This window comes from Protopterus annectens, chromosome 5.part1 (genome assembly GCF_019279795.1).
Source record: "Protopterus annectens isolate FY-2018-M chromosome 5.part1, PAN1.0, whole genome shotgun sequence".
NCBI lineage: Eukaryota > Metazoa > Chordata > Ceratodontiformes > Protopteridae > Protopterus > Protopterus annectens.
Window position 1 is genome coordinate 397501614 of NC_056736.1, and position 25147 is coordinate 397526760.

The 25147-nt window shown below is 44.3% G+C and overlaps 1 protein-coding gene across 1 annotated transcript in view; it reads left to right on the top strand.

Annotated features, from left to right (window-relative positions):
* Positions 1-25147, top strand: part of BEND2 (BEN domain containing 2) — a 1535652-nt gene that overhangs the window by 526288 nt on the left and 984217 nt on the right. Inside the window, exon 8 of the mRNA XM_044073057.1 lies at positions 24316-24940. Within this exon, the coding sequence (XP_043928992.1) occupies positions 24316-24940 (625 nt within the window). The remainder of the gene's footprint in view (positions 1-24315; positions 24941-25147) is intronic.

Below are 25147 nucleotides of genomic sequence, written 5' to 3' on the forward strand. Positions count from 1 at the left end.
TTAGGTAAAAAAAAAACTTCTATTAATCTCTTTTTCTTAGTTGTATATTATAGTACATTATAGTTTAGTATAGTATGATACTAGTATAATTTTATGTTAAAGTTAGGATAGTAATTTTTTTCTTACTGTCACTGTTGTTTCTGTATTTTATATCTGTCTTGCATAGTTAGAGCTGTATTTTTGAGTCATTATGGCTGACAAGCCAGCTAGCTTTAAAACGTGTGTGCCATGTAGACATAAACTCCTTAATTCCGAAACACAAGATAAATGTATGTACTGCTGTGACCCTCACACCTTGATGTATTCTGCTCTATTTGTGAGGCTTTTGGTCAAAGGACTCTACTGGAGAGACAAAACAAATTAATACTTAAGGGTCTTCTTCAATCCATTTCAAGAAAAAAAAAAGTCTTCTTCGGGAAAGCTGGCTTCTTCACTTGCTCTATCCTCTAAGAAACAGGACAAACACAGAGCCTCTGACAGGGATACTCAGAAATCTTCATAGAAGGATAAACCAAAATCTGCTAGGAAATGATCTCCAGAACTAACTATCTCATTTGGCTCTAGCACTAAAGCTCAGCAAATCTTCGAGGCCAATGCTCTTTGACTATCCGATAGTTATCAGATCACTGACTCCTCTTAAGTTCCTGTACTAAAGTCTCCAATTGTGGAAGACAGACCATCATAATCATCCAGACTCCCTTCTTCAGCCACATCCTTTAGGTCAGTAAGTTACTCTCGCAACCTAAATGAAGCAGATGTCCACAGGATGATGCCGATGTTTGTTCAGACCCAGATCCATTGGGGGGTATTCCCAATCTGAGCACTGTCTGATCCTGTCGAACAAGTTCCCCCATCTTTTCTTGTTGGTTCCTTCTCTGATCTGACCTCTCGGATCAGAGCCCCTGGGTCTGACTCTTGCCCAGGGTAGACCTACATCGGAGCTGAGACTATTTCTTTGATCCTGGTGAGCTCTTTGACTAAGTCAGCCCTGATCTTGTCAGAGATGTCAGAGTCCTGGAGATGCAACATCAACAACAATTCCAAAAGGCTGGTATTGTATCTGAGGTCTTTGGATACTTTCTTCCCTTTAGGAGCCTCAGCACTAGATAGTTCACTCCGGTGATTGCCTTGGACCCAAGCAGAATGGTTTCTCATATTGAGCTGCTTTCTGTGGTTTCGGCCCTGAAGGCCATGATCCTCAGATCCATTTCAGGGTCTGCATTCAAAGTTTTTGAAAGAGTACTCTCCCAACCTAAAGTAAAGTCTAGCTGGATCTAACCCACCCCCATAGGATGTCCCAGAGTTTGCAGCTTTCTCTGTTAGTCATGTTTGGACTGCCTTGAACCTGCTGTTCCTAGAGAGGCTATGTATGTTTCTGAGTCATCCTCCGGGCAGCCCACATTAGAGGTTCATAGAAAACACAAGTGTAAAAGGATATACTTGGATTCCCTGAAGGAATCCCCTACCACTGACACTGATTTTGTTGAGGGAGAGGGTTCCGCTAGATCTGCCCTTGAAGATGTCTCGTTTGGAGAGATTCTCAAACTTCTTAGAAAGAAAGGGGTTTGTCTTCCCAAACTCCTTCTCTTGTGAAATTAGTCCTTCTCAAGGCTTTCATCTCTGGCCAATCTACTTCTTGGGTGGCCCTCCCATTGATGAGATGATTGATTTGATCTCATCACGGACATGGAAGGAACCTGACACAGTTAAACCTATTCCCAAGAAGCCTGATAAGTTCTTTGTCACTTCAAAGAACTGGACACAGTATAGCAGGGGCCCAGCACTAGATTCCATGTTTGTGTCAGCAGACACCAAGAAGGAACTCACTGAAGAAAGCTCCTCTGTCCATCTATCAGACCAAGAGTTAAATGCATTGGACAGATTTGGGAAGCGGGTCTGTGCCTCTTCTACTTTCACAATGATAGCACTTAATTACCTGGCACATTTACTCGTTCAGAGAGATTTGATAAAAGAAATCACCAATTTTCTCCCATGGACCTTGACTATGGATCAGAAAAGGACTGTTGAGTCTCAGCTAGCTATCCTACAATCTTTATCCAACGCCTATATGTGCCATATCTTTAATGCTACAGAAGGTGCGTCTAGGGCAGCTGGAATGGCCATTTCTGTTAGAAGACATGCCTGGATACAGTTATGCAAATTTGTGGAGCACTTTAAGATGTTTTTTGTCAATGGGCGTTATGATGGATCAACCTTGTTTGCTCCAAAAGTGAAAGAAACTGTTCCCAGGATTGAAAAGGATGGCAAGTCGTTATCTACCATAGGAATGAAATTCTCCACTCCTCAGTGGACCTTCTCCAGAAACCAGAGTTCAGGGAAGAGAATATGGTTTTGAAAATCTCATGGATTTTTACTTGACTCTCCTGGGGAATGAAATCCCCATGGCATAGGGGGAAACTCACATAATGGATATCACCTGAGAGGCCGAGGTGATCCACAAATTTAAGACTTCAGAGGTCCATTCTCTGATAAGCCTTTCTTGTGCTCCTGAATGGTTGTCTGACTGTTGCTGTCTGTAGACAGTCAGGGAGTGCTTATCTCTACATCCACTGACTTGCATGTCCAATACTCAAGACAAGTGCATGTTGAGAATAATTTCCAGAGGCTACCTTATTCTTTTTCATTTCCCTCCATTACATTCCAGAAATATTCCTGATGTTCCACCCTCACAAACAAAGGAAGCCATTTTAGAGATAGAAAAGCTTCTAAACAGTCGAGTCATCCAAAAGGTCCCACCAGACCAGAAAGGATCCAGAATTTACTCAAGGTTCTTTTTAGTTTCAATGAAAAACAGGGACCTAAGGTCAATTTTGGACCTAAATCACTTAAACAAGTTTGTGAAATAGATAAAATTCCGGATGATCACGGTTCAGTTCATTCTTACACTGTTGTGGAAAAACGACTGAGTATGCTTGATAGATCTCCAAGATATATACTACAATATAAAAATGGACAGGCGATCCAGGATATATCTCCATTTCTTGCTGGGAGCCAGTCACTTCCAATTCAATGCTCTGCTCTTTGGATTTACCTCAGTCCCCCAGGTGTTTACCAAATGCATGGCAATAGTGGCAGCTGAACTGCGACGGCAGTGGTTATGAGTGTTCCCCAATTTGGATGACTGGCTGATCACTGCACCTTTCAGGGATCTACTCATTCAAGCCAGAGCTCTACCAATGCAATGACTTGGGAACAACAGTCAGTCTATAGAAATCCAAATTGCAATCTTTTCAATCTGTGCAATTCAACGGGGCACTTTTAAACACAAGATGTCTGATAGCAAGACTCGCTCAAACACGGATTTTGTCCCTCCACCAGCAAGCTCATCAAGTCTTCTCCTGCTAGAAGCTACCCGCCAGGTTGATTCTTTATCTTCTAAGGTCCTTGGCTGCCTCCATTATGTTCACTGCAATAACAAGGTTCTATATTTTACTTCTTCAGTGCAACTCTCAAAAGCAGGAGTAGGTGCCACAAGTGTATCCTGAGTAAGCGAGCTTCCAAGTGAAGCACCAAAACCAAGAATTGGCTTCAGAAACTGAAGTAAAAACCACGCTGGTACGTTGAGCAGTAGATAAAATCCAATAGTTTTAACCAAAGTTTTGGGTCCTGGACCTACAATTACTTTCAAAAGGGGTAGTAACATGAAAGACCTTCTCGAAAGAAAGAACGTAGGATGTAAAACCAAGGGGGGTACCCAAAAATGCGGGGCATGTAGGCAGTGCATACACATTAACATCTCTGATTCATTTACAGTAGGGCACAACACTTTCAGAGTTTGGAAACGTTACAATTGTAACAGTAAACGTGTGGTATATTTGGCACAGTGCAAATTCTGCCCCGCATTTTATATAGGGAAGACCGACAGGCGTCTGAGGGACAGGTTATACGAACATGGCTACGCGATTAATAACAGCAAGGATGAAAATGCCCTTGCAAAACACTGTGACCAGTATGCAGGTCACACATTTGACTTTATGGTCATCGACCAAGTTACGACTGATAAAACTAACTGTGTTAATGACAATTTTTTGAAACTACAGTTAGAAAAGAAGGAATTGTGTTGGCAGTTACGTTTGGCAGCACACAAACCACCTGGCCTTAATGAATACTACTCAATTATGTGTATTCTTAAATTAAATTGTTTATTAAGGTAGAGTTGCTTTTCTTTGGCATAATTTTTCTACTTGGGGTGTTTTTTTTAGTTTGATTTTCTCAGCCTGGCTGTTCCGCTTTGGGCCCATTATTTGGTCACTGTTTCAGTGATTTATACTATATTATATTATATTACACTGCATTTATACAGATATATGTTGTGTAAGTAATCCATAGTTACATATTAATATTAATAGACATCTTTTTTATATATTTTGAAGTAGGGGAGGGGTCCCTTGAAGGAACCAGGGCCCCCATCATACATAGGTAGAGATGTCGAAAACTGGCCTATTTCAATAGTTTAATAATAGTTTAATTTTACTACATTACATTTATAATATCACATATACATGTTTTATTATTCGATCACCATTAATATCTCCTTTTTTTGTACATACACACTTTTTATTTTTACATTATATATGGTTGATTCATATGCACTGTAGCAGAGAATGGAGTGTTGGTAGGTTTTTGTTTTTGTTTTTCATATTTTTATATTTTTATGTCATTTGTTCGACAAGTTATTACTGTCATTTTTTACTAGCACTGTTAACAATACTATGCTCTGTGATTTTAGTGCATATCATTTTATCCTTTATATTTCACAGATCAATTTATTTTGCTAAACCAATTTACATATTAATGGCTGGTTTGTTGAGTGTTCCTTTAGGACTGTGCTTACTAATTAATTCAATTAATTAAAGTATTTAAGTGGTACTTGTTTGTAACATTGTTGTAAGTCTGAGGAAGTTCAAGCAGTGTCCTGAACGAAAAACGCATCTGTGAGCGTTTTACATTATTTGCCTTGTTTCTACCTTTCCGGTTTGGGTTTTATTAAAACTATTGGATTTTATCTACTGCTCAACGTACCAGCGTGGTTTTTACTTCAGTTTCTGAAGCCAATTTTTGGTTTCGGTGCTTCACTTGGAAGCTCGCTTACTCAGGATACACTTGTGGCACCTACTCCTGCTTTTGAGAGTTGTTCTGTTACAATTTTCGTTTTTTGGTTACTTCTTCAGTGCACCCTGGTGGTCCAGTGGTCAATCAGAAAACATCCGATGTCCCATCTGGTCATCCTCACAATCATTTGCAGAGATCACATACAGTGGTGGATAAATTCTCCATATCTTCATCAGAGATGCTGTTTCACCCCCCCCCCTCCCCACCACAGGCCATAATGACCTCAGATGCCTTCCAGATGGGATGGGGAGGCATTATCAGGGAAGGACTGTCCAGGGTACATGGTCTCAAATAGAGGCCAGACTTCACATCAGTATTTTGGAGATGAGAACAATACTCCTACAGTTGCAGGACTGTCAGGACTCTCTCACCTTGGGTGTGATCTCTTTCCAAACAGACAATAGGGCTGTGGTTTGGTACATCTTATTCCTTGTGTCAAGAAACCATGACAGTGTAGCAGTAGACAATAGCTTCTTGCCATTTTTTTTAAAGCAGTACATATCTTCGGGAAATCCAACATTTGTGTGGACAGATTGAGAAGATTCATGTTATTCCCTTATGAGTGGCCCCTCAATCCATTGGTAAAGGAGCTGATTTTAAGGTACTGGGGCCAACCTTGTTATGTGGTCTGTTTGAGTCTCCCCTAAATACCAAGTGCTTTGCTCTAATACCCCACAAGGCGGAGTCCCCATGGGATGCTCTAACACACCTTGGACCCCTGGGACTCTCTAAGCTTTTACCGCAACATTGTTGATCCCAAAGTTCCGTTAGAAAGCATCAGCATTGAAGGTCAAAGTCATCCTTATAACCCCCTGGGTGCTGGGCTTGGACTCAGACTTAGTATCTCACCCATCTCACCTCACCCAGGTGTTCAGGCCCTCAAATTGATCACATGGTTTGTCCAATTCCAATGATGGTTCAACAGTCCAGGTTTTTCCTTCTGTTCTTGCTCATAAAGACCATCCTCCAGAAAACTATGTAAGAGCAAATGGAAAAGGTTTTCAGGTTGGGCTATGGAAAAAAAACACTAATCCTTTTTCATCTGCTTTCCCTGCAATTTTAGATCTTCTGGCACACTTTTTGTCAATGTAGGGCCAGATGTTCCACTGTCAGGGTTCAACTGGCTGCCATCTCTTCTTTCCTTATGGAAAAAGACATATGCACATAGCTTCTCTTAGATTGTCCAAGGCTTTTCTGCAGGGCACTTTTCTTCTTCACACTGTGCTTGGAGATCCAGTTACTTTGTGGGACATTACAAATGTTTTGCGTTTGCTAACAGGCCCTCCCTTTGAACCCACTGCTAAAGCTGATATAACATTTCTGTCATGGAAGACTTTACTTTTGGTGGCTACCAGCTTTGCCAGAAGAATTTCTGAATTAGACACCCTTTCCTCAAAACCTCCCTAAGTAGTTTTTTAACAAAATGTTCTTAAGAACCAGTCCATCTTTTCTCCCTCAGGTGGCTTCAGAATTATCCATTAATCAGTCATAAATTTGCCTGTTTTAAAAAAACAAATTGGGAGAACCAGTATTTAAGGTCACATTAACTCATTGGCTAGCTCTCTGCATTTCTTTTGTTTACCAAGAAAAGGGGTTATCACCCCCTTCAACCCCTAAGGCTCATTCTACAAGATCTGTGGCCTCTTCTTTAGTGTCCCAGTTGATGATATATGTGCTACAGCTACCTGGTCAAAAGTCCATGTCTTCATCTCTCATTATAAATTGGATATCCATTCCAGATCCACAGCTTTCTTTTTTCAGCTGTCCTCAGGAATATCCTTCCATGAAGCCTCCCAAGTATAAAAGTAGCTGGAGATTCTGTCCCATCTGTTGAGTAATAGATGGAAAAGACAATATCAGATACAAAAGTTGTGTATTTACCATGTTAGATCTGTGTTGTCATATTCTGTCCATTCCTCAACTACCTGCCCTCCGTAATATTTCTTTAGAATATTCTCATTCTGAGATAGATCTAGCTGACCTCGCATTGGCTTCTGAAGGTTAAGCCTGTGTTTTCACTTACTTTTATTATCGATACTGTCCTTTTCCATTTAAAATATATTACTACATTTGCATTATGTGCTTCTAAATTTTTTACAGAAGTTTTTGGGTGGGCTAACTTGAACTGAGGTAGCACATTCTGTGCATGGGGATTATGGGTAAGGTTGGAGCCTGAGCACTGGATCTAAACCTTTGCAATGGCTGAAGTTGGATCTGAGACTCAGCTGATGAGGAATGGATGGAGTATGACAACAGAGATCTAATGTTATGGTAAGAACATAACTTTCGTTTTATACATGGTTGTGGTTTTCTTAGTGGTGCCTAAATGAAAACAGAGGGTCCACTGAGGCTATTATCTCTCTGGTCTTGAAATATTTGTGTAAGTTACTCCAGGATGGCTTATCATATGCATCCGTTAAGGTGCATTTAATGGCCATCTCTGTTTTGTCTGCATTTGGATCCCTGTTATTCTTCTCTTTAGGTAGAATAGTTCATGAAAGGAGTTTTGCATATGAAACCCTCTCACAAGCAGTTTCCTCTTTTGTGGGATCTCAACTACATTCTTGAAAAATTGACCTTGCCATCTTTCCAAATGGCCATGCAAGCTGATCTCAAGCTCTTAATGTGGAAAGCTGTTTTGCTTATTGCTCTGACATCTGCAAAGTGAGTTTCTGACCTGCAAGCTGTCATGGCGGGACAACCTTACAGATTTTCCTTAGGGATGGGGTTGTGTGAAACACTAATCCTTCTTTCATGCTGAAAGCGGTCTCAAAATTTACTCTCAATCACTCTGTTAATCTCCCTGTGTTCTTTCTAGAAACTAAGAATAAGAGAGAGAGAATACTTCATACCCTGGATGTGCATTGGCAGCTCAGGTAGTACCTTGACAGAACAAAACCCTTTAGGAAGGCCAAAAGGCTTTTTATTTCCTTCTTGGGGCAAAGAAAACTCAGCCTGCCTTTAGGTAAACTACTGCATGTTAGTAGTGCTCTGGTATTATTTTTTGTTACTCCCACCATGGCAGTGGGAATCTAGGCAAGGTAAAGGCACATTTCACCAGGGCCTTTTCTTCTTTAGTGGCATACTGGAAAGGAGTAATAAATGTAGAAGTATAGAGGCAGTAACTTGGGTCTTCTCGCCATACTTTTATGAAGCACTACAAGCTGGATGCTTTTTCTAAATCCAAAGCAGGCATCACTAGGACCATTCTCCAGGGGCTCCTGGACTCTTATCCTTCCAGATTGGATAAGGTTTGGGAATCTACCCATATGCCAGTAAGGCAATGCGTTTATTGAACATAGTACAGTTGCGTAAGACTTACCTTTGATAGTCAATGTTTATAGAACACACTGCCTTACTGGCAGTACCTCCCCCTTTTGTTTGATATATACAGTTTGTTTTTGGAGTTGCCACTGTGTTTTGTTAAGCATTGGTTTGTGTGCATGTATGTGTGTTTGTGCGTGTGTGTGTGTGTGTGTGTGTGTGTGTGTGTGTGTGTGTGTGTGTGTGTGTGTGTGTGTGTGTGTGTGTGTGTGTGTGCGTGTGTGTGCGTGTGCTTGGTTTGGAATAGTAGGTGTTCACAAAGCTTGTGGTTTCATCTGCTCTTCTTGTTGGAACCTAGAAAAATGAAGGATCCTGTCTTTGAGTTTGAAGGGCACTTCTGGTCTTGCCAGGTGATTGGTCATTCACACCCACAAACAGGCATCAGAAGGAGGACTGTGCTTTGATGGACTGCCAGAGGGAGGATAGTAGGGCACTACTACCCATATGCCAGTAAGGCAGGCTAGTTGCTCTATGGGAGTCTCATGTAGATCTTTTTCATTCCTTGAGAAATGTGGTGAACACTAGAAAATCTTATATGAAATCCTCAAAGACAACAATATTTATTGGTTGCCCCCTAAGCATTCTATCCTACAAGGCATGTCTTCCTTTAGAGAGGATTCTTTCTCTTCATTCAGTGATGTCGCATTTACTTCAGTCTCATTCACTCACAGCAGCTCATACCTCAGCATACTAGGTCTTAAGGCAGTTACAGCCTATATGGTCCTCCATGCTAAGCTGTGCATTATGATTTATGTGGTCCTGCATGCCAGGTTGTGTATGATGATTCTTATGGACTCTTAAAGTACAATGGTCTCATTTATCAGATCCCATGTCTTTTCAGATAAGAAATCTGGAGCATTTCTCCCTGGGCCTCCGCTGAAAACAGGCTCTGTGGAACCTAGTCGGACTTTCCCGGTCAACAAATGTTAAATAAAAAAAATAAAAAATCTCCAGGTATTGCAAAATCCACTTGCAGAGTTGGGTCCATCCATACTTCAAGTCTTACTTTGAGTAGCTCTTTTCATCTTCCCACACTTGGTCCAGCCTTGATTCAAGTCCATCCATGATTCAAATCTTTTCTTTAGGCTGCTCTTTTTATTTGCCTACCCAGTAGTTGCTATGGCCATGGACACCTTTGCCTTTGGATTTAGAGAGCATTGTCAGCAGCAAGCAGTTCGAGGTGCATGGCAGTGGATGGAAGCCAGTCTGAACATCAGTGTTGCAAAGATGAGGGCAGTCCTTACTCTTCAGTTACTTCAGCAATCTATACCAGAAGATATATTTGCCATCCTCACTTACATCATTGCACCAGCATAAACAAATGGTGAGTAACTCCTTAATCTCTGTTTTGAGAGGTAGTGGTAGAATGAGAAAGGGCTGTCAAACAGTTGATGTTAAGTTGTCTGTCTCGCCTTCGTTCTTGCTGGTTGGGATCGGAGTCGATCCTTGGGTCCGACTCGGCCATCTTCTGTAGCTCGAGAGCTGTTTACTGGCTCGAGGCTACCCTTTATCCCATGATGCCTAGCACTAGCTACCCAGACCTCGTTTGCCGCTTCAGCTGCGAGGTGTCGTTCTTACTGACTCAGGCTCGTATAAGTTTCTTGTTCAACTATTTTTTGTCAGATTAGTGCTTTTTCTGGGATTTTATTGTTTAAATTGTAGTCTATAGCTTGTTGTGTTAGTTTAGTGTATTGGTAGTCCTTCCCTTAGAACTCATTTAAATTAGAGAGTTCTCCCCCTCCCCCACCCCTATCCCTTCTTGTAGGTTAGAGTTTAGTTTAATCCTTTCCATCTTCCTTATTGTTAGGCAGCCGTTTAAGTTAGAGGCTTCCTAGTTTAAAAAAAAAAAAAAAAAATCTTTAGCTGTAGTATACTGTGTGTTTTTCCCTTTTGTTATTAGTGTTGTGGTATTTTGTTATCGCTGTCAGGCCTTTTGTCCAAAAATCAGTGTAGTGTCTTACCGGTATTTTGTTGGATATGTCTAAAGAATCCAAAGTGTCTGGATTCAAGAAGTGTGACTCATGCTGTCAGAAAATGTCTCTGACAGATGGTCACACTTCTTGCGTCTATTGCTTAGGTGCAGTGCACTTGCAGGACTCTTGTTCCATATGCCATGCATTTAGCCCACGAGTTCTGCAGGAGCTCTAGAATAAACGTATCCTGAGGGGTCTTCTCAAGCCCCAGGATTCACCGGCCAAGGCTCAGCCTGTGAAATCCCCAAAACCGACCAAATTGTTGGCTCCAAGCTCGGAGCCGTCATTAGTTCAAACTTTACCAGCTACTTCGGTTCCGGTCAGAACAGAGGAGAATATCTCCCGGTAAGCTCCATCAGTGTCTTCGGAGCCGTCGCAGAGCCACAAGAGGCTGAGGTCCCCTTCTTTGGAATCCATACATTCGGCTCCTCTATCTCCCCTGCTGCAGAGTGAGTGCAGTCACAGATCCTCCCACTCCTCTCGGTCCTCTAGGCTCTCGGATCATGACGTGTTGAGAGTGGTCAGTAGGTTGCTGAAGTTGCAGGCACTTATTCAGCCCTCCTCAACAGGTGTCGGCTCCATCCACTTTTATCGATATTCCTCCTCCGACTCCACTGAGCTCGGAGCCGGAGTTCGTTGGGGTTCGAGTCATGGAACCGTCGGCTCCGATAACTATTCCTCTTTCGGTTCCGTCGTCGGCTCTGATTCCCTTGATGGTGCTGTCCGTCGAGGGATGTGGGCACCGAGGCTCCCTCGTCAGCTCCGAGGGGGCGAGTGACATCGGACCCTTGTCCGACCCCGTTCTCCCTCTCGGAGCTTCGGCGCAGGTGAGCTCGGCTCCTACATTGGCCTCGGAGCTGTCTACCTCAGTGCGGAGAAGGATTCCAATTTCCTCAGAACTGGAGCCTTCTCTGCATCATGGCAGGGACACCTTTGATGTCATGAGGAGTGTTCTGGCCACTGAGTCAGCTCCACATTCGAGCCCACAGGCTCCGTCCCCTGTAGTGCCTGCGTTAACCTCTGCTCCACCTCCAGACCCCAAGCATGGGGAACCGGCGCTGCAGGGCACCCCATTGGGTGTTTCTTCTTCCAAGGCCTCCCCTGATCATTCAGAGGAGCCCCCTCGGAAGAAGAAGTGCAAGAGGAAGCACATTGACTCCCCTGAGTCTGTCACTTCTGATATAGACTTAGATGAATCGGGAGGGTCCCCGAGATCCCCCTCTGAAGATGTTTCCTTCTCGGACATCCTAGAAATGCTTAAGCAGAGGGGGAACTGGACTCCCCTAGCCCCTACTGAGGATGAGTCTGTATTCCGAGATGCGTTCGGTTCCCGACCTTCCACCTCCTGGGTTTCTCCGCCTTTCGATCCACTCATGTCAGTGGTGGCTCGAAAGGCTTGGTCAGCCCCAGATACAGTGGAACCAACCCCGAGGAGACCCGGCAAGTTTATCACTGCACCCCTTGATAAGCAGTTCCTTACCAAAGGTGTTCCTGTGGATGCCATGGTGGTAGCAGCAGCCACTAAGAAAGAGTTAGCGGAAACTTCTTCATCTGTCCATCCTCCTAACAAGGAGTCCAGGACTATGGATAGATACGGGAAGCGAATATTTGCTTCAGCAACCTTTTCTATGAGGTCACTGAATTACTTATGCCATTTTACCCGGCTTCAGAGGGATCTCCTTAAAGAGCTCGGAGATACCCTTCAGGATCCATCAGCTGAAGGGGCTCAAGCTAAAGTGGCTTCTCAGTTGGCGACCCTTAATTCTGTAGTCAACTCCTCCATGAGGCTCATTTCCTATGCAGCCGATGGTGCGAGTAGAGCCACAGGTACAGGCGTGGCCCTTAGGAGACACGCATGGATGCGGCTGTGTAATTTTGTGGAACCCTTTAGAGCATCATTCACCAACACCCCCTTTGATGGTTCCTTTCTCTTTGGACCACAGGTGAAAGACACTCTGACTAGGTGTGAGCAAGAAGGCAAGACTCTCTCTGCCGTGGGAGTCCGTTTTTCCACAACTTCCAGACCATACCCCAAGGGTCAGAAGAGTGGTAAAATGTGGTTTCAAAAATCCCAGGGAGCCTCGCCTGACACACGTAGCAATTTTTCCTCCAGGGGCAGAGGAGGAAACAACAACAGACACTGCCCTCGTGGCAGAGGGGATCCGCAGAACCAGGGCAGCAGAGAATCCTTCTCTGAGAAGCCCTTCCAGCATCCCTGAAGGGTTGCCCGGCTGCCCGCCTCTGGAGGCAGTCAGGGGAAGACTATCATTGTATCCAGAAGCCTGGCAGAATTTAATGCAAGACAAATGGGTACACTCAATCTTATCCGGAGGTTGTAGAATTCCCTTCATTCAACCCCCCTTACCGTCAAGCAAATCCCTTCCAGATGTTCCACCCAATCTGAGGGACCAAGCAGTCATAGAAGTTTCAAAACTGCTAGAAAAAAGAGTCATCCAGGAAGTCCCGGCAGACCAACACGGATCCGGAACTTACTCAAGGTTCTTTTTGGTACCAAAAAAGATAGGGGACTGGAGACCGATTATGGATCTCAGCAGACTAAACAAATCTGTTCAAAGAACAAAGTTTCGGATGGTCACGCTACAGTCCATTCTACCCTTTCTGGGTCAGGAAATTGGATGTGCTCCATAGATCTCCAAGATGCGTACTATCACATCAAGATGGACAGGCGCTCCAGGAGATTCCTTTGCTTCCGGCTGGGAATCAGTCATAACCAGTTCAGAGCTCTGCCCTTTGGTCTCACCACAGCCCCCAGGGTGTTCACCAAATGTATGGCAGTGGTCACGGCTCACCTGAGACGTCGAGGATTCCAGGTGTTTCCATGTCTACACGACTGGCTCCTAACTGCTACTACCAGGCATCATCTTCTACAAGCCAGGGACTACACAATCACAATTTGCTGCCAGCTAGGCATTACAATAAACTTTGAAAAATCTGCCTTGTTGCCTTGTCAATCTATTACCTATAAAGGAGCAGACTTAGACACAAAGAGTATGTCCGCAAGGCTACCGCCAGACAGAGTGACCACAATTCGACAGCAAGTACAAATTCTAATGCAGTGCAAAAGGGTCCAAGTCAGGTTGGTCCTTCAAACTCTGGGTTCCGTGGCAGCGGCAGTTCTTCTAATCCCTCTTGCCTGCATTCACATGAGAATTCTTCAGTGGCTTCTGTTCACACACTGGTCTTTTCAACAGCTGCCCATGTCTCACATGATCATGATTACAGAAAATGCAAAAGGCACCTTTCCTGGTGGATGGTCTCCCCACTAGTCTCTCTGGACAGACCATTCATTCAGCCCCCTCCGTTTGCCACAGTGACCACAGATGCCTCCCTGATAGGGTGGGGGGCATTATCAGGGCAGGACAGTCCAAGGCACTTGGCAGCCTCACGAGTACCATCTGCATATAAACGTCCTAGAAATGAGAGCCGTGCTCCTAGCATTGCAAGCTCTTCAGGAATCTCTCCCTTCTGGGACCATTGCAATTCAAACGGACAACATGTCAGTGGTGTGGTACATCAACAAGCAGGGCGGAACCAGGTCCTACCCCCTATGTCGAGAAGCACTCAGACTCTGGCAGTGGGCAGTTTCCTCCCAACGATTTCTGATTGCGATGCACATCCCTGGGAGGTCCAACGTCATAGAGGACAGGCTCAGCAGAGCTAATCTCATGCCTCACGAGTGGTCTCTGAATCAGGAAGTTGCGAATCTTATCTTCCGCAAATGGGATTCCTTTGCTTCCGGCTGGGAATCAGTCATAACCAGTTCAGAGCTCTGCCCTTTGGTCTCACCACAGCCCCCAGGGTGTTCACCAAATGTATGGCAGTGGTCACGGCTCACCTGAGACGTCGAGGATTCCAGGTGTTTCCATGTCTACACGACTGGCTCCTAACTGCTACTACCAGGCATCATCTTCTACAAGCCAGGGACTACACAATCACAATTTGCTGCCAGCTAGGCATTACAATAAACTTTGAAAAATCTGCCTTGTTGCCTTGTCAATCTATTACCTATAAAGGAGCAGACTTAGACACAAAGAGTATGTCCGCAAGGCTACCGCCAGACAGAGTGACCACAATTTGACAGCAAGTACAAATTCTAATGCAGTGCAAAAGGGTCCAAGTCAGGTTGGTCCTTCAAACTCTGGGTTCCGTGGCAGGCAGTTCTTCTAATCCCTCTTGCCTGCATTCACATGAGAATTCTTCAGTGGCTTCTGTTCACACACTGGTCTTTTCAACAGCTGCCCATGTCTCACATGATCATGATTACAGAAAATGCAAAAGGCACCTTTCCTGGTGGATGGTCTCCCCACTAGTCTCTCTGGACAGACCATTCATTCAGCCCCCTCCGTTTGCCACAGTGACCACAGATGCCTCCCTGATAGGGTGGGGGGCATTATCAGGGCAGGACAGTCCAAGGCACTTGGCAGCCTCACGAGTACCATCTGCATATAAACGTCCTAGAAATGAGAGCCGTGCTCCTAGCATTGCAAGCTCTTCAGGAATCTCTCCCTTCTGGGACCATTGCAATTCAAACGGACAACATGTCAGTGGTGTGGTACATCAACAAGCAGGGCGGAACCAGGTCCTACCCCCTATGTCGAGAAGCACTCAGACTCTGGCAGTGGGCAGTTTCCTCCCAACGATTTCTGATTGCGATGCACATCCCTGGGAGGTCCAACGTCATAGAGGACAGGCTCAGCAGAGCTAATCTCATGCCTCACGAGTGGTCTCTGAATCAGGAAGTTGCGAATCTTATCTTCCGCAAATGGGGACAGCCTTGCTGCGATCTTTTTGCCACCCCCTTCAACAGCAAATGCAGCAACTACTTCTCCCTTCTTCCGCTTCCAGGTCACACACCCAGAGATGCTCTAGTCCACGTTTGGCCTCAGGGACTTCTTTACGCCTTCCCTCCGTTTCCCCTGATACCGAAACTCATGCAGAAAGCAATATCGTTGGGTTGCAAAATTATTCTCATTGCCCCCTACTGGCCTCAACAGATATGGTTTCCATTCCTGCACCATTACCTTCTCGATCAGCCCTGGACTCTGGATCCAATTCCAGACTTGCTGATTCATCAATCAGGCGGGCTGCATCAATCCCTCCAAACACTCCAGCTCACAGCTTGGTTGCTCCACTTCCAACCTTAGCCAGGCTTCCCAGCATTTCCCCGGCTGTACGTGAAATTATTGTCTCCTCGCACAAGTCCGCCACTAGAAGGACTTATGCTAGCAAATGGAAACGTTTTTCTTGTTGGGCAGAGGCTAGGAACATAGATCCCCTTTCAGCCCCAGTCCACGAAATCCTGGAGTTCCTAGCAAAACTTTTTCATTCTGGGTCCGTTTCTGCTACAATCAGGGTTCAATTAGCAGCCATTTCAAACTTTCTTGTTGGTTTCTCTAATGCAAACATCATGTCTCATAAGCGATGTAAAGCTTTCCTAAGAGGGCTACTCTCCTTAGACCCCCAGTGAGAGATCCCCCTCCTCCTTGGGACCAAAATTTGGTACTAACCTCTTTCATTTTGCCCCCTTTTGAACCTGCAGCATCCTGCTCCATTAAGTTTCTATCTTGGAAAACTCTCTTTCTGGTAGCTATTACTTCAGCCAGATGCGTCTCTGAACTTCAGGCACTATGTGTCCATCCTCCATACTTAGTTTTTCATAAGGACAGGGTTGCTCTGAGGACTAATCCCTCTTTCCTTCCTTTCCGAAAGTCTGCTCAGAAAATAATTTAAACCAATCTATAGATCTACCCGTGTTTTTTCCCAACCACACCAACAAGGCAGAATACATCAATTGAGAAACAAAGATTTGCCTATCAAACCAAAAGGTCATTCTACATGGGCTTTGGCCACCTCTGTAGCCTTTCAATGTAGGTTGCCCATGGATTCTATCTGTGCAGCCGCTACGTGGGCAAATCCTCATACCTTTATTTCTCATTACAAGATAAATATGGTCTCCAGGAGCAGAGCTGACTTTGGTTCCACTGTTCTGAAGAGTCTGTTCCAATGAGCCACCCAGGATTGTAGGTGCTAGGGATGCTGTCTCAACCAGCAAGAATGAAGGCGAGATAGACAACTTAACATAAAGTAGTTATGTACCTACCATAGCGTTCCATGTTAGTTGTCTTCATCTCGCCTTCTTACTTGAGTCCCACCCTCCGTCCCCCTGTCCTATTGGATTGAGAGGAGTTTTGGTTTCACTGGCTGAGTGTTCTCTGGTTTGTTTCCTCTACTGACTTAGAGAGTATGACAGGTATGCTCAACCTGTTTGTTTGGACAGGTTGATTCTCTGGCTATGCCTGGGGTTAGCTATTACAAATGAGATCTGGGTAGCTAGCGCTAGGCATCATGGGATAAGGGGTAGCCTCAAGCCAGTAAACAGCTCTCGAGCTATAGAAGATGGCCGAGTCGGAGTCGAGGATCGGCTCCGATCCCAACCAGCAAGAAAGAAGATGAGATGAAGACAACTAACATGGAACGTTATGGTAGGTACATAACTTCTTTTTTTCCAGTAGCCAGTCGCATTTTTTTGGGGGGGGGGCTAGTTCTTTGGCAGACAAGCTTAGATGTTGTTTACTGATGAACACACAAGTGGTCCTTCAGCCTGCCTGTAGTGCAGACTTATGCAACATATGTAGCTTTTTGAACAGCACCAAATGCAGTAACTTATTTTTCATGATCCTTTGCTTCAGTGGAAAATTCCCAAGGATGCTGTCATCAAGAAATGGTCCTCAGAAGTCCTTTATACTTTTTCTTTGTTTCTCCATATTCTAAAGTTCATAAAGAAAGCCAAGCAGAACACATGCAGAGTAATTTTCATAGTCCCATTTTAACATCAACAATCTGAATTTCTCTGCTTTGGCCTCATTTTTTAGAGAATCCTCTATGTCTGAGGTCCTTCCGAACCCTCCTGACTCACGTCGCCAGCAAAAGTCACCCAGACCTTCACTTCTTTCAGCAAATGCTAAGTTTACTCCAGTTTTGATTTTGGCCAGGAGCTTGCCATTCCTGTCTAGTGGGGTCCAGAGCTTTATTTCTCTACATAGACTCAATACTTGAAAAACATACAAGAGTTGATGGGCGCGTTTTCTATCTGAGCTATGTCTAATAGAGTCTCTTGTGGCTACTATGTCTCCTATCTTAGAATGCTTTTCTCAAAATTCTGGTACAGGATTAATATATTCCTCTATCAGTCTACATCTTGCTGCCATGTCCTTCACCAAAGCTCCAATAATTCACCTTTATCTGCTCTGGAGGTTTACAAGGTAATTTTTAAAGATACATTCCACATCTGGATATCATTTAAGAACACGGGACTCTGTCCCTCTGCAGGATTTGTATTTTGAGCTGACAAGTTGATCTTACTTCCTTTTGAAGATGTTTCAAAGCCATTTTGAAGCACCTGTCTTGGAAGATGCTTTTTTCTAGTAGCCATGGCATGTGTTACATGAGCTTCCAAATTAGAAGTCGTATATGTAAAGCCTCCTTACCTAGTATACCAGGAGGACAGAGAGTCACTGTGGACCAGTTGTGGACTAGACCTTATTTTGCCTAAAGTAGCAACTGAAACAAAGTTAAGCCAATCAGATGTTCATCGTGTTACCCTGCTGCAGTCATCACACTTGGGTTATCCTGCCGTCAGGCGGTCACGCAGTTGGCCCGAATTCCAAAGTCTTGGTTCGGCGTCGGTTGCTGTCGCTTCTTCCCTAACGTCAGTGCGCCAGAGGTATATAGGAGGCATCTGATGCCATTTTCTTCAGTCTTTCTTGCCGCGCGGTGCCCAAAGCAGAAGCAGTTCGCAAGTGCCGGTCGGACGACACCTGAGATTTTCTAATCGAGTTTCAGTCCGAAGTCTTCAATAAAGCTAAGTACCCCGTTGGGGAACCTTTTCTTGCCTCAGTCCGATGTCAGAAAAAGTTAACAATTGCATTTCTTGTGGGAAGCAAATACCTCATAAGGACTTCCATTCTTATTGTATTCCTTGCCTAGGCCCAGACCACGATGTCACAGGTTGTCGGTTTTGTGCTAGGTTTAATAAACGAACTATCAAACGCCGTTTTGACTTTGCACGACATTACTTTGGTAGGAAATTTAATTATATCATGCCGTCGGAGCAGCCGACGACCGGCATGCATAAAAAATCCAAGGATAAAGACAGGCAGCCTAGGAACAAGCCAGACTCCGAGGCCTCTGCTGGGCCTGTTGCCGGTTCTCCGGTTTTCAGTGAGGCGCCTACACAGCCCCTGACGACCGCAGAATTGGACTCCCCAGACAGCTTCGGATTCTCAAGCAGATTGTACTAGGCCGTCACAGCCATCTTCATTAGGTCCTTCCGACACCGGAGGAGAAGGAGATCCCGGTGCAGTAGAAACACCTTCGGTTGCAGAAGGTGTCTTCAGACCGACTACACTCACCATTAAATCTTACGCTAAGCTTAAAACTCCATTAAAACCTAAAAAGACTGCACATCAGTCTCCAGTTCAAGGCCCCATGCCTAAGAAACAGATGCTTAAGATGGCTGAAGATTTGATTACCCTAATCAGAGGTTCTCATCCGCCTCCAGATAAAAGACCAAGACAAGAGGAGGATTTTGCTTCCTCTGACCAGGTTTCAGTTTCCTCAGACTCTTCTGAGGAACAGGATTACGCTTTTCCCCCTTATGAAGACTCTGATGCTGAAGACTCTATTCCCCCAGCATCTCCCCCTGAAGACTACTCCTTTGGGGAAACTTTACATACCATGAGGGAACATTTCCACTGGGAAGGCCAGGACTTCTCTGATTCTAAGAAAAGGCTCCGAGAGTTCCTTTTACTACCCCAGCACAGACCACTTGCTATCCCTCCAGTTTTAGACATTGTGGATGATGTTTACTTGGAGTCTAGTCTAAATCCAGACTCTCTACCTCCTGCTCCAGCCAAACCAGACAGATACTACAGAGTACCTGACTCACACAAATTCCTTTATAAAAGCCCTGTGGCTGACCCAGAAACAATTTCCCAGGGTCCCAAAGGGGCTAAAGCTTCTATGGCTAAAAATCCTGTGCCCTCTGAAAGGGATTCCAGAGCCCTAGATAGATGGGGAAAGAAGATATACACCTCAGCTACTCTGGCTATGAGAGCATTAAATTGTCAGTTTCACATGCTGAAATATCAGCACTTCCTAATGTCTCAATTAAAACAAAAAATGAGCACACATTCTGAACAGTCTGAATTCAAGGAAATGCAGGATCTGTTGCATGCAGCTGAACAGGTGGGCAAACATACTTTACAATGTGGATTTGATTCATTGGAAGCTTCCTGTAGAGCAGCTGTTACTGGGTCTGTCATACGTAGACATGCTTGGTTAAAAGAACAAACCCTACCTGATCATGTTAAAGCAAAATTATTGGATGCACCTTTACAGCAGGATGTATTATGTGGTGTCAAAGCAGAAGAGGTTTTAAAGAAAATGGAGGATAAGGCAAAGTCTATGCAGACGGTCAAGGATTTTTTACAAGTACAACCCCCTCATTTCAGCAGAAATTGGCCAACAAAAAACTGGTCCTTTCCAGCTTCTGACAGATCACAGAGGGGCAAATACAGATGCCCAAGGGGCAGAGGTCAGTCACAAGGCCCTTAACAAACCTCACCAATGGGGTACTGCTATCCAGAAAGGAGGCGAAGACAGGCCCCAAGCTAGAAGAAAACAAACACAGTGACTCAACCCACAAACTACCAAGCAAATCTCTCTTGACAGCTCCCTTGGGAGGAAAAGTAGCACTTTTTGCAGACAACTGGCACATCATCACAAAAGACAAATGGGTCCTAAACATTGTCTCACAAGGATACAGATTCCACTTTCATACCTTGCCAAGGATAAAAGGAATGCCAAACCTGCCACCAAATCAATGGGCAGAGGCACAGAAACAAATTGCAGCTCTCATGGCCATGAGAGCCATTCAACAGGTACCTACACAGGAGCAAGGACAAGGATTTTACTCAAGACTCTTTCTAGTCCCAAGAAAGGACAAAGCATAGAGACCCATTCTGGATCTTTCAACTCTGAACACCTATCTGCAAGTGCCAAAATTCATGATGCTAACATTAGAGCAGCTTCTTCCCATGCTGGGCAAGAAAGATTGGCTAGTAACGTTGGCCCTCAAGGAGGCATACCTGCATGTCCCTATCAGACAAAATTGCAGAAGATACCTCCGCTTCATTGCAGGTTTAGCCCATTATCAATTCTCTGCACTGCACTTTGGCTTATCTACTGTGCCCAGGGTCTTCACAAAATGCCTTGCACCAGTAATTGCATACTGCAGACAAAGAGGAATTCAAATATACCCATACCTGGACGACAGCCTTATTCAAGCAGAAAGCAAGGACATTCTTTTAAAGCACATGGCATTTGTCAAACACCTTCTAAGTTGCCTAGGGTACACAGTAAACGAAAAGAAATCAAAACTAGTGCCCTCACAAAACATAATATTCCTGGGTGCCAGCTTGAATACAACGGCCCAGATGGCTTATCTCACTCCAGACAAGCAACAACAGCTGACTCAATACTTCAAAATAATGGCAACAAAGACCCAACTCCCTGCAAGAAAAATTCTGCAGGCCTTGGGATTCATGGCATCTTGCATACTACTAATACCATTTGCAAAACTGCATATGAGGAAATTACAATGGTACCTGAAAAGCGTATGGACTCAACACAGCCACAGCTTGGAAACAATGATACCACTCATTCCCTGTCTACAACAGGAGTTTCTATGGTGGGCACAGGCATGTCACCTCAACAAGGGTCAGCCTTTCACCTTACCCACAGCCAGGCAAACTATGACAACAGATGCATCGGACTATGCCTGGGGAGCACACATGGCAGGACAGTGCATTCAGGGCAAATGGACTACAGATCAAAGGCATCTGCATATCAATCAAAAAGAAATGCTAGCAGTACAGAATGCCCTAACAGCTTTCAAGGACCTCTTACACCCAGGACAACTAATAATAAAGACGGACAATACCACAGTAATGTGGTACATAAACAAGCAAGGGGGCACACATTCCTACCCTCTATGCAGGCAAGCAATGACCTTGTGGAACACAGCACTGTCTTACCAAGTTCAACTACAAGCACAATTCCTGCCAGGAAAGAAAAACACATCGGCAGACGACCTAAGCAGAAACATCATGGATCCCCACGAGTGGAAACTAGAACCACAAGTATTTGCAATGATGACTCAAAAATGGGGATGCCCAGACATAGATCTGTTTGCCAACCCCCAAAACTACCAACTTCAAAAATTTTGCACAAGGACATTCCACCCACAAGCTTGGAAAGTGGACACCCTCTCATTCAGTTGGAAAACATTAACAGTGTATGCCTTTCCTCCACTGCCTCTTCTAGCAAAGGTACTGCTGAAAGCCAGATTAGAGAGGCCACAAATGATACTCATTGCACGAGACTGGCCACGCCAGCACTGGTATCCAATTCTAAGGAACATAGCACATGGCCCACCATGGATTTTACCACAAATTCTTCACCTGCTCACCCAGCGAGACAATCAGATTCTACACAGCCAGCTCAAGACTTTAAACATGGCTGCATGGCAAATTACTTAAACAACCAGCCAACACCTCTATCCAAAGCTGTTATGGATGTCATTCTGGAGGCCAGGAGGCCCAGCACCAGGAAAGCCTATTCAGACAAATGGAAAAGATTTTGCGCCTGGAACCAGGCTAAAGGCCAAAATCCCCTTGATCCAAACATTCCTCAGATTCTACAATATTTAACTGAGATGTTGCACAAAGGACTTTCCTTTTCATCTATTAAGATCCACGCCTGAGCAATTTCAGCTCATTACAACACGGATCCTCCTTTATTCTCACATCCACTCCTAAGACAGTACCTCAGAGGGGCTAAGAACATAAGACCACTAAGGAGAGCACCAACACCTACTTGGGATCTCAACTTTGTTCTGGAAAAGCTTACACTGCCGCCCTTTGAACCAGTTTTTTCTGCTTATTTAAAATTTCTTTCATGGAAGACTGCCCTGCTACTAGCAATAACTTCAGCTAGAAGAGTCTCAGAGCTACAGGCACTAATGGCAGTGGAGCCTTTCCTTATTTTTCATCAAGACAGAGTCTCTCTACGAACTAATCCTTCCTTTATGCCAAAGGTGGTATCCAGTGTGGCCCTAAACCAAACCATTCATTTGCCCACTTTTTTCCCAAAACCCCAGAACAAAGGAGAAAGACTCCTGCACTCTTTGGACATTCACAGGCAATTACGTTACTACTTGGATAAAACTAAGGCTTTCAGAAAATCTGACCAGCTCTTTGTAGCCTATGCTGCAGGATCACAAGGAAAAGCTGTCTCAAAACAGACCATTTCAAAATGGATAGGACATTGCATACGTTTCTGCTACACGCATCATGGGAAACCAGTACCTGATAACATTAGGTCCCACTCCACCAGGGCTACAGCTACATCAGCAGCCTTTCTCAGGGGGGTGCCAACCAAGGATATTCTGGAAGCTGCAATTTGGAGTTCAGTGCACACCTTCACCAAACACTATCACTTACCTCTATATTCTAAGACTAGAGCTGGTTTTGCCACTGCAGTTTTGCAGGGCCTACTAGCTTCTTCTAACCCTGTCTAACTCCACCACCCATCCTTAGCTTTGGGATTCAACCCAAGTGTGATGACTGCAGCAGGGTAACACAATGAACATAGTACAGTTTTGTACCTACCATAAATGTAGATGTTCGAGTGTTCACCCTGCTGCAGTCCAGGTTACCCTCCCTCCATCCCCTCTGAACTAGCTGGACTTATCTATACCTTTCTATCCTATACAACCCTTGTGGTGTATTTGATTGTGCCTGAAGGTATTGCTTTATTTTTATATGTACATTTTTATATAACAATAAATATATTGCCTACCTATTGGGGGCACCTGACATCTGGGGCAAGAAAAACTGAAGAAAATGCCGTCGGATGCCTCCTATATACCCCTAGTGCACTGACGTCAGGGAAGAAGCGACAACAACCAACGCTGGACCAAGACTTTGGAACTCGGACTGACTGTGGGACCGCCTGACGGCAGGATAACCCAAGTGTGATGACTGCAGCAGGGTGAACACTCGAACATCTACATTTATGGTAGGTACAAAAATGTACTTTAATTTAACTGTCTTTGTTCCTAACTGTTAAAACCTAGATGGTTACTTATTACACTACATGAATGTCTATAGACAGCAGAGATTTTACATTGAAATGACCAAAGTGATAAGAAAAGATTCATTAAATATTTTTGAAAGGCATTACTTGCTGGATGTGATTTCTAGGTCTCTGTCTTCCTTCAGTTATAATCAGGAGGATACGCTAGGAACTCTGCCCTGTTGGTTCTGCCCCTGTTTATGGGACCGTGCCTATAGAGTACAGTGGAACACTGCAGGGTGTATGAATGTGTGCTTCCTCCCAAACCACCCTCATTGGTTTCCAGCACTGTGCTGCTCTGAAAGCACAGTTCTTCAGACTACCAGCCACTTGTAGAACTTACCCTAAAGTGGGATTCTGACAGATCCTCCCATAAGAAGGGTGAGTAGGCTCTCCTGACTGTCTGTGTGGTGTTTGTGCACCAGAAGAACAGCCATAGTGTGTGTGTGTGTGTGTGTGTGTGTGTGTGTGTGTGTGCGTGCGTGGGTGTGCTTATTTCAACTGCTCCTCTGTGGTATAAACACAACAACTAAAGCTCAAATTTTTAAACGGAGTGTGTTTGACTTAGTACCTCAAAGTGTTGTCTAGATGTTATAGATAACTGAAGTACTGTTTCTGAATTGTTTCATTTATATATTTTGTGATTCATTTACCTTTCTGCTTACAGAGGCCATTAACTTTTTCTCATAGAGGTTTACCTCCTCTACCATTACGAAAAGTGAGAATACAGAAAGCTTTGGACAGAGATACAAGGCTTCAGCTGTCATCACCTTCACAGGAAATGCATGCTGCACCTTTACGAGTCCGACTACGGAAGGAATCATCTCAGAATAGTGCTTCTTTCAAAATTGTTCAGCCATCCCAACCTTCTCCTCCTGTTCCGCCTTCTACTGCACCTGTACTACCTCCTTCTTCTCCTCCTGTTTCATCTAATTTGGAACTTCATCAGCCTCAGTATGGTGCCCCAGTTCGTCAGAGTCCACCCTTGCCCACTATTATTTCTACCCATTCGTTAAGGCAGCCTGTGCAACAGCAGCACTCATTAACCAGCCGGATTGCAGAAATTCCACAAATGCCAAAATCAGTGGACAGCATGACTATGAAGAGTCCATCCAGTGCATTGCCTTCATCTGTGATTACCCCAGTGAAGTCAAACTCTGGGGTAAACAACTTCCTAGAGAAGTGTCCTCTACCAGTGAGTTGCAGAGCTTCTCCTGATCCCAGTGTTCCAGTAACTCCAGCATTAAATGAAGAACTTCCCTCATCTTCTAGCTCAGCTAATATAGGTTATGGTAAGTCCTTTTAAGATGTGCTTGTGAGGACAATGTTTGTTCAGCAGATATAAGATATATTTTAGAACTTATGAAGGAAAAGGTGTTTTGATTTTAATTTATTTGTAGTTTTCTGTATTCAAAAGTGCTGCATGTTGTTTTTTTTCCCAGAAATTGTTTTTCCCACTAGACTACGACTGACCTCTGTTTATACTTCATATATTTAAA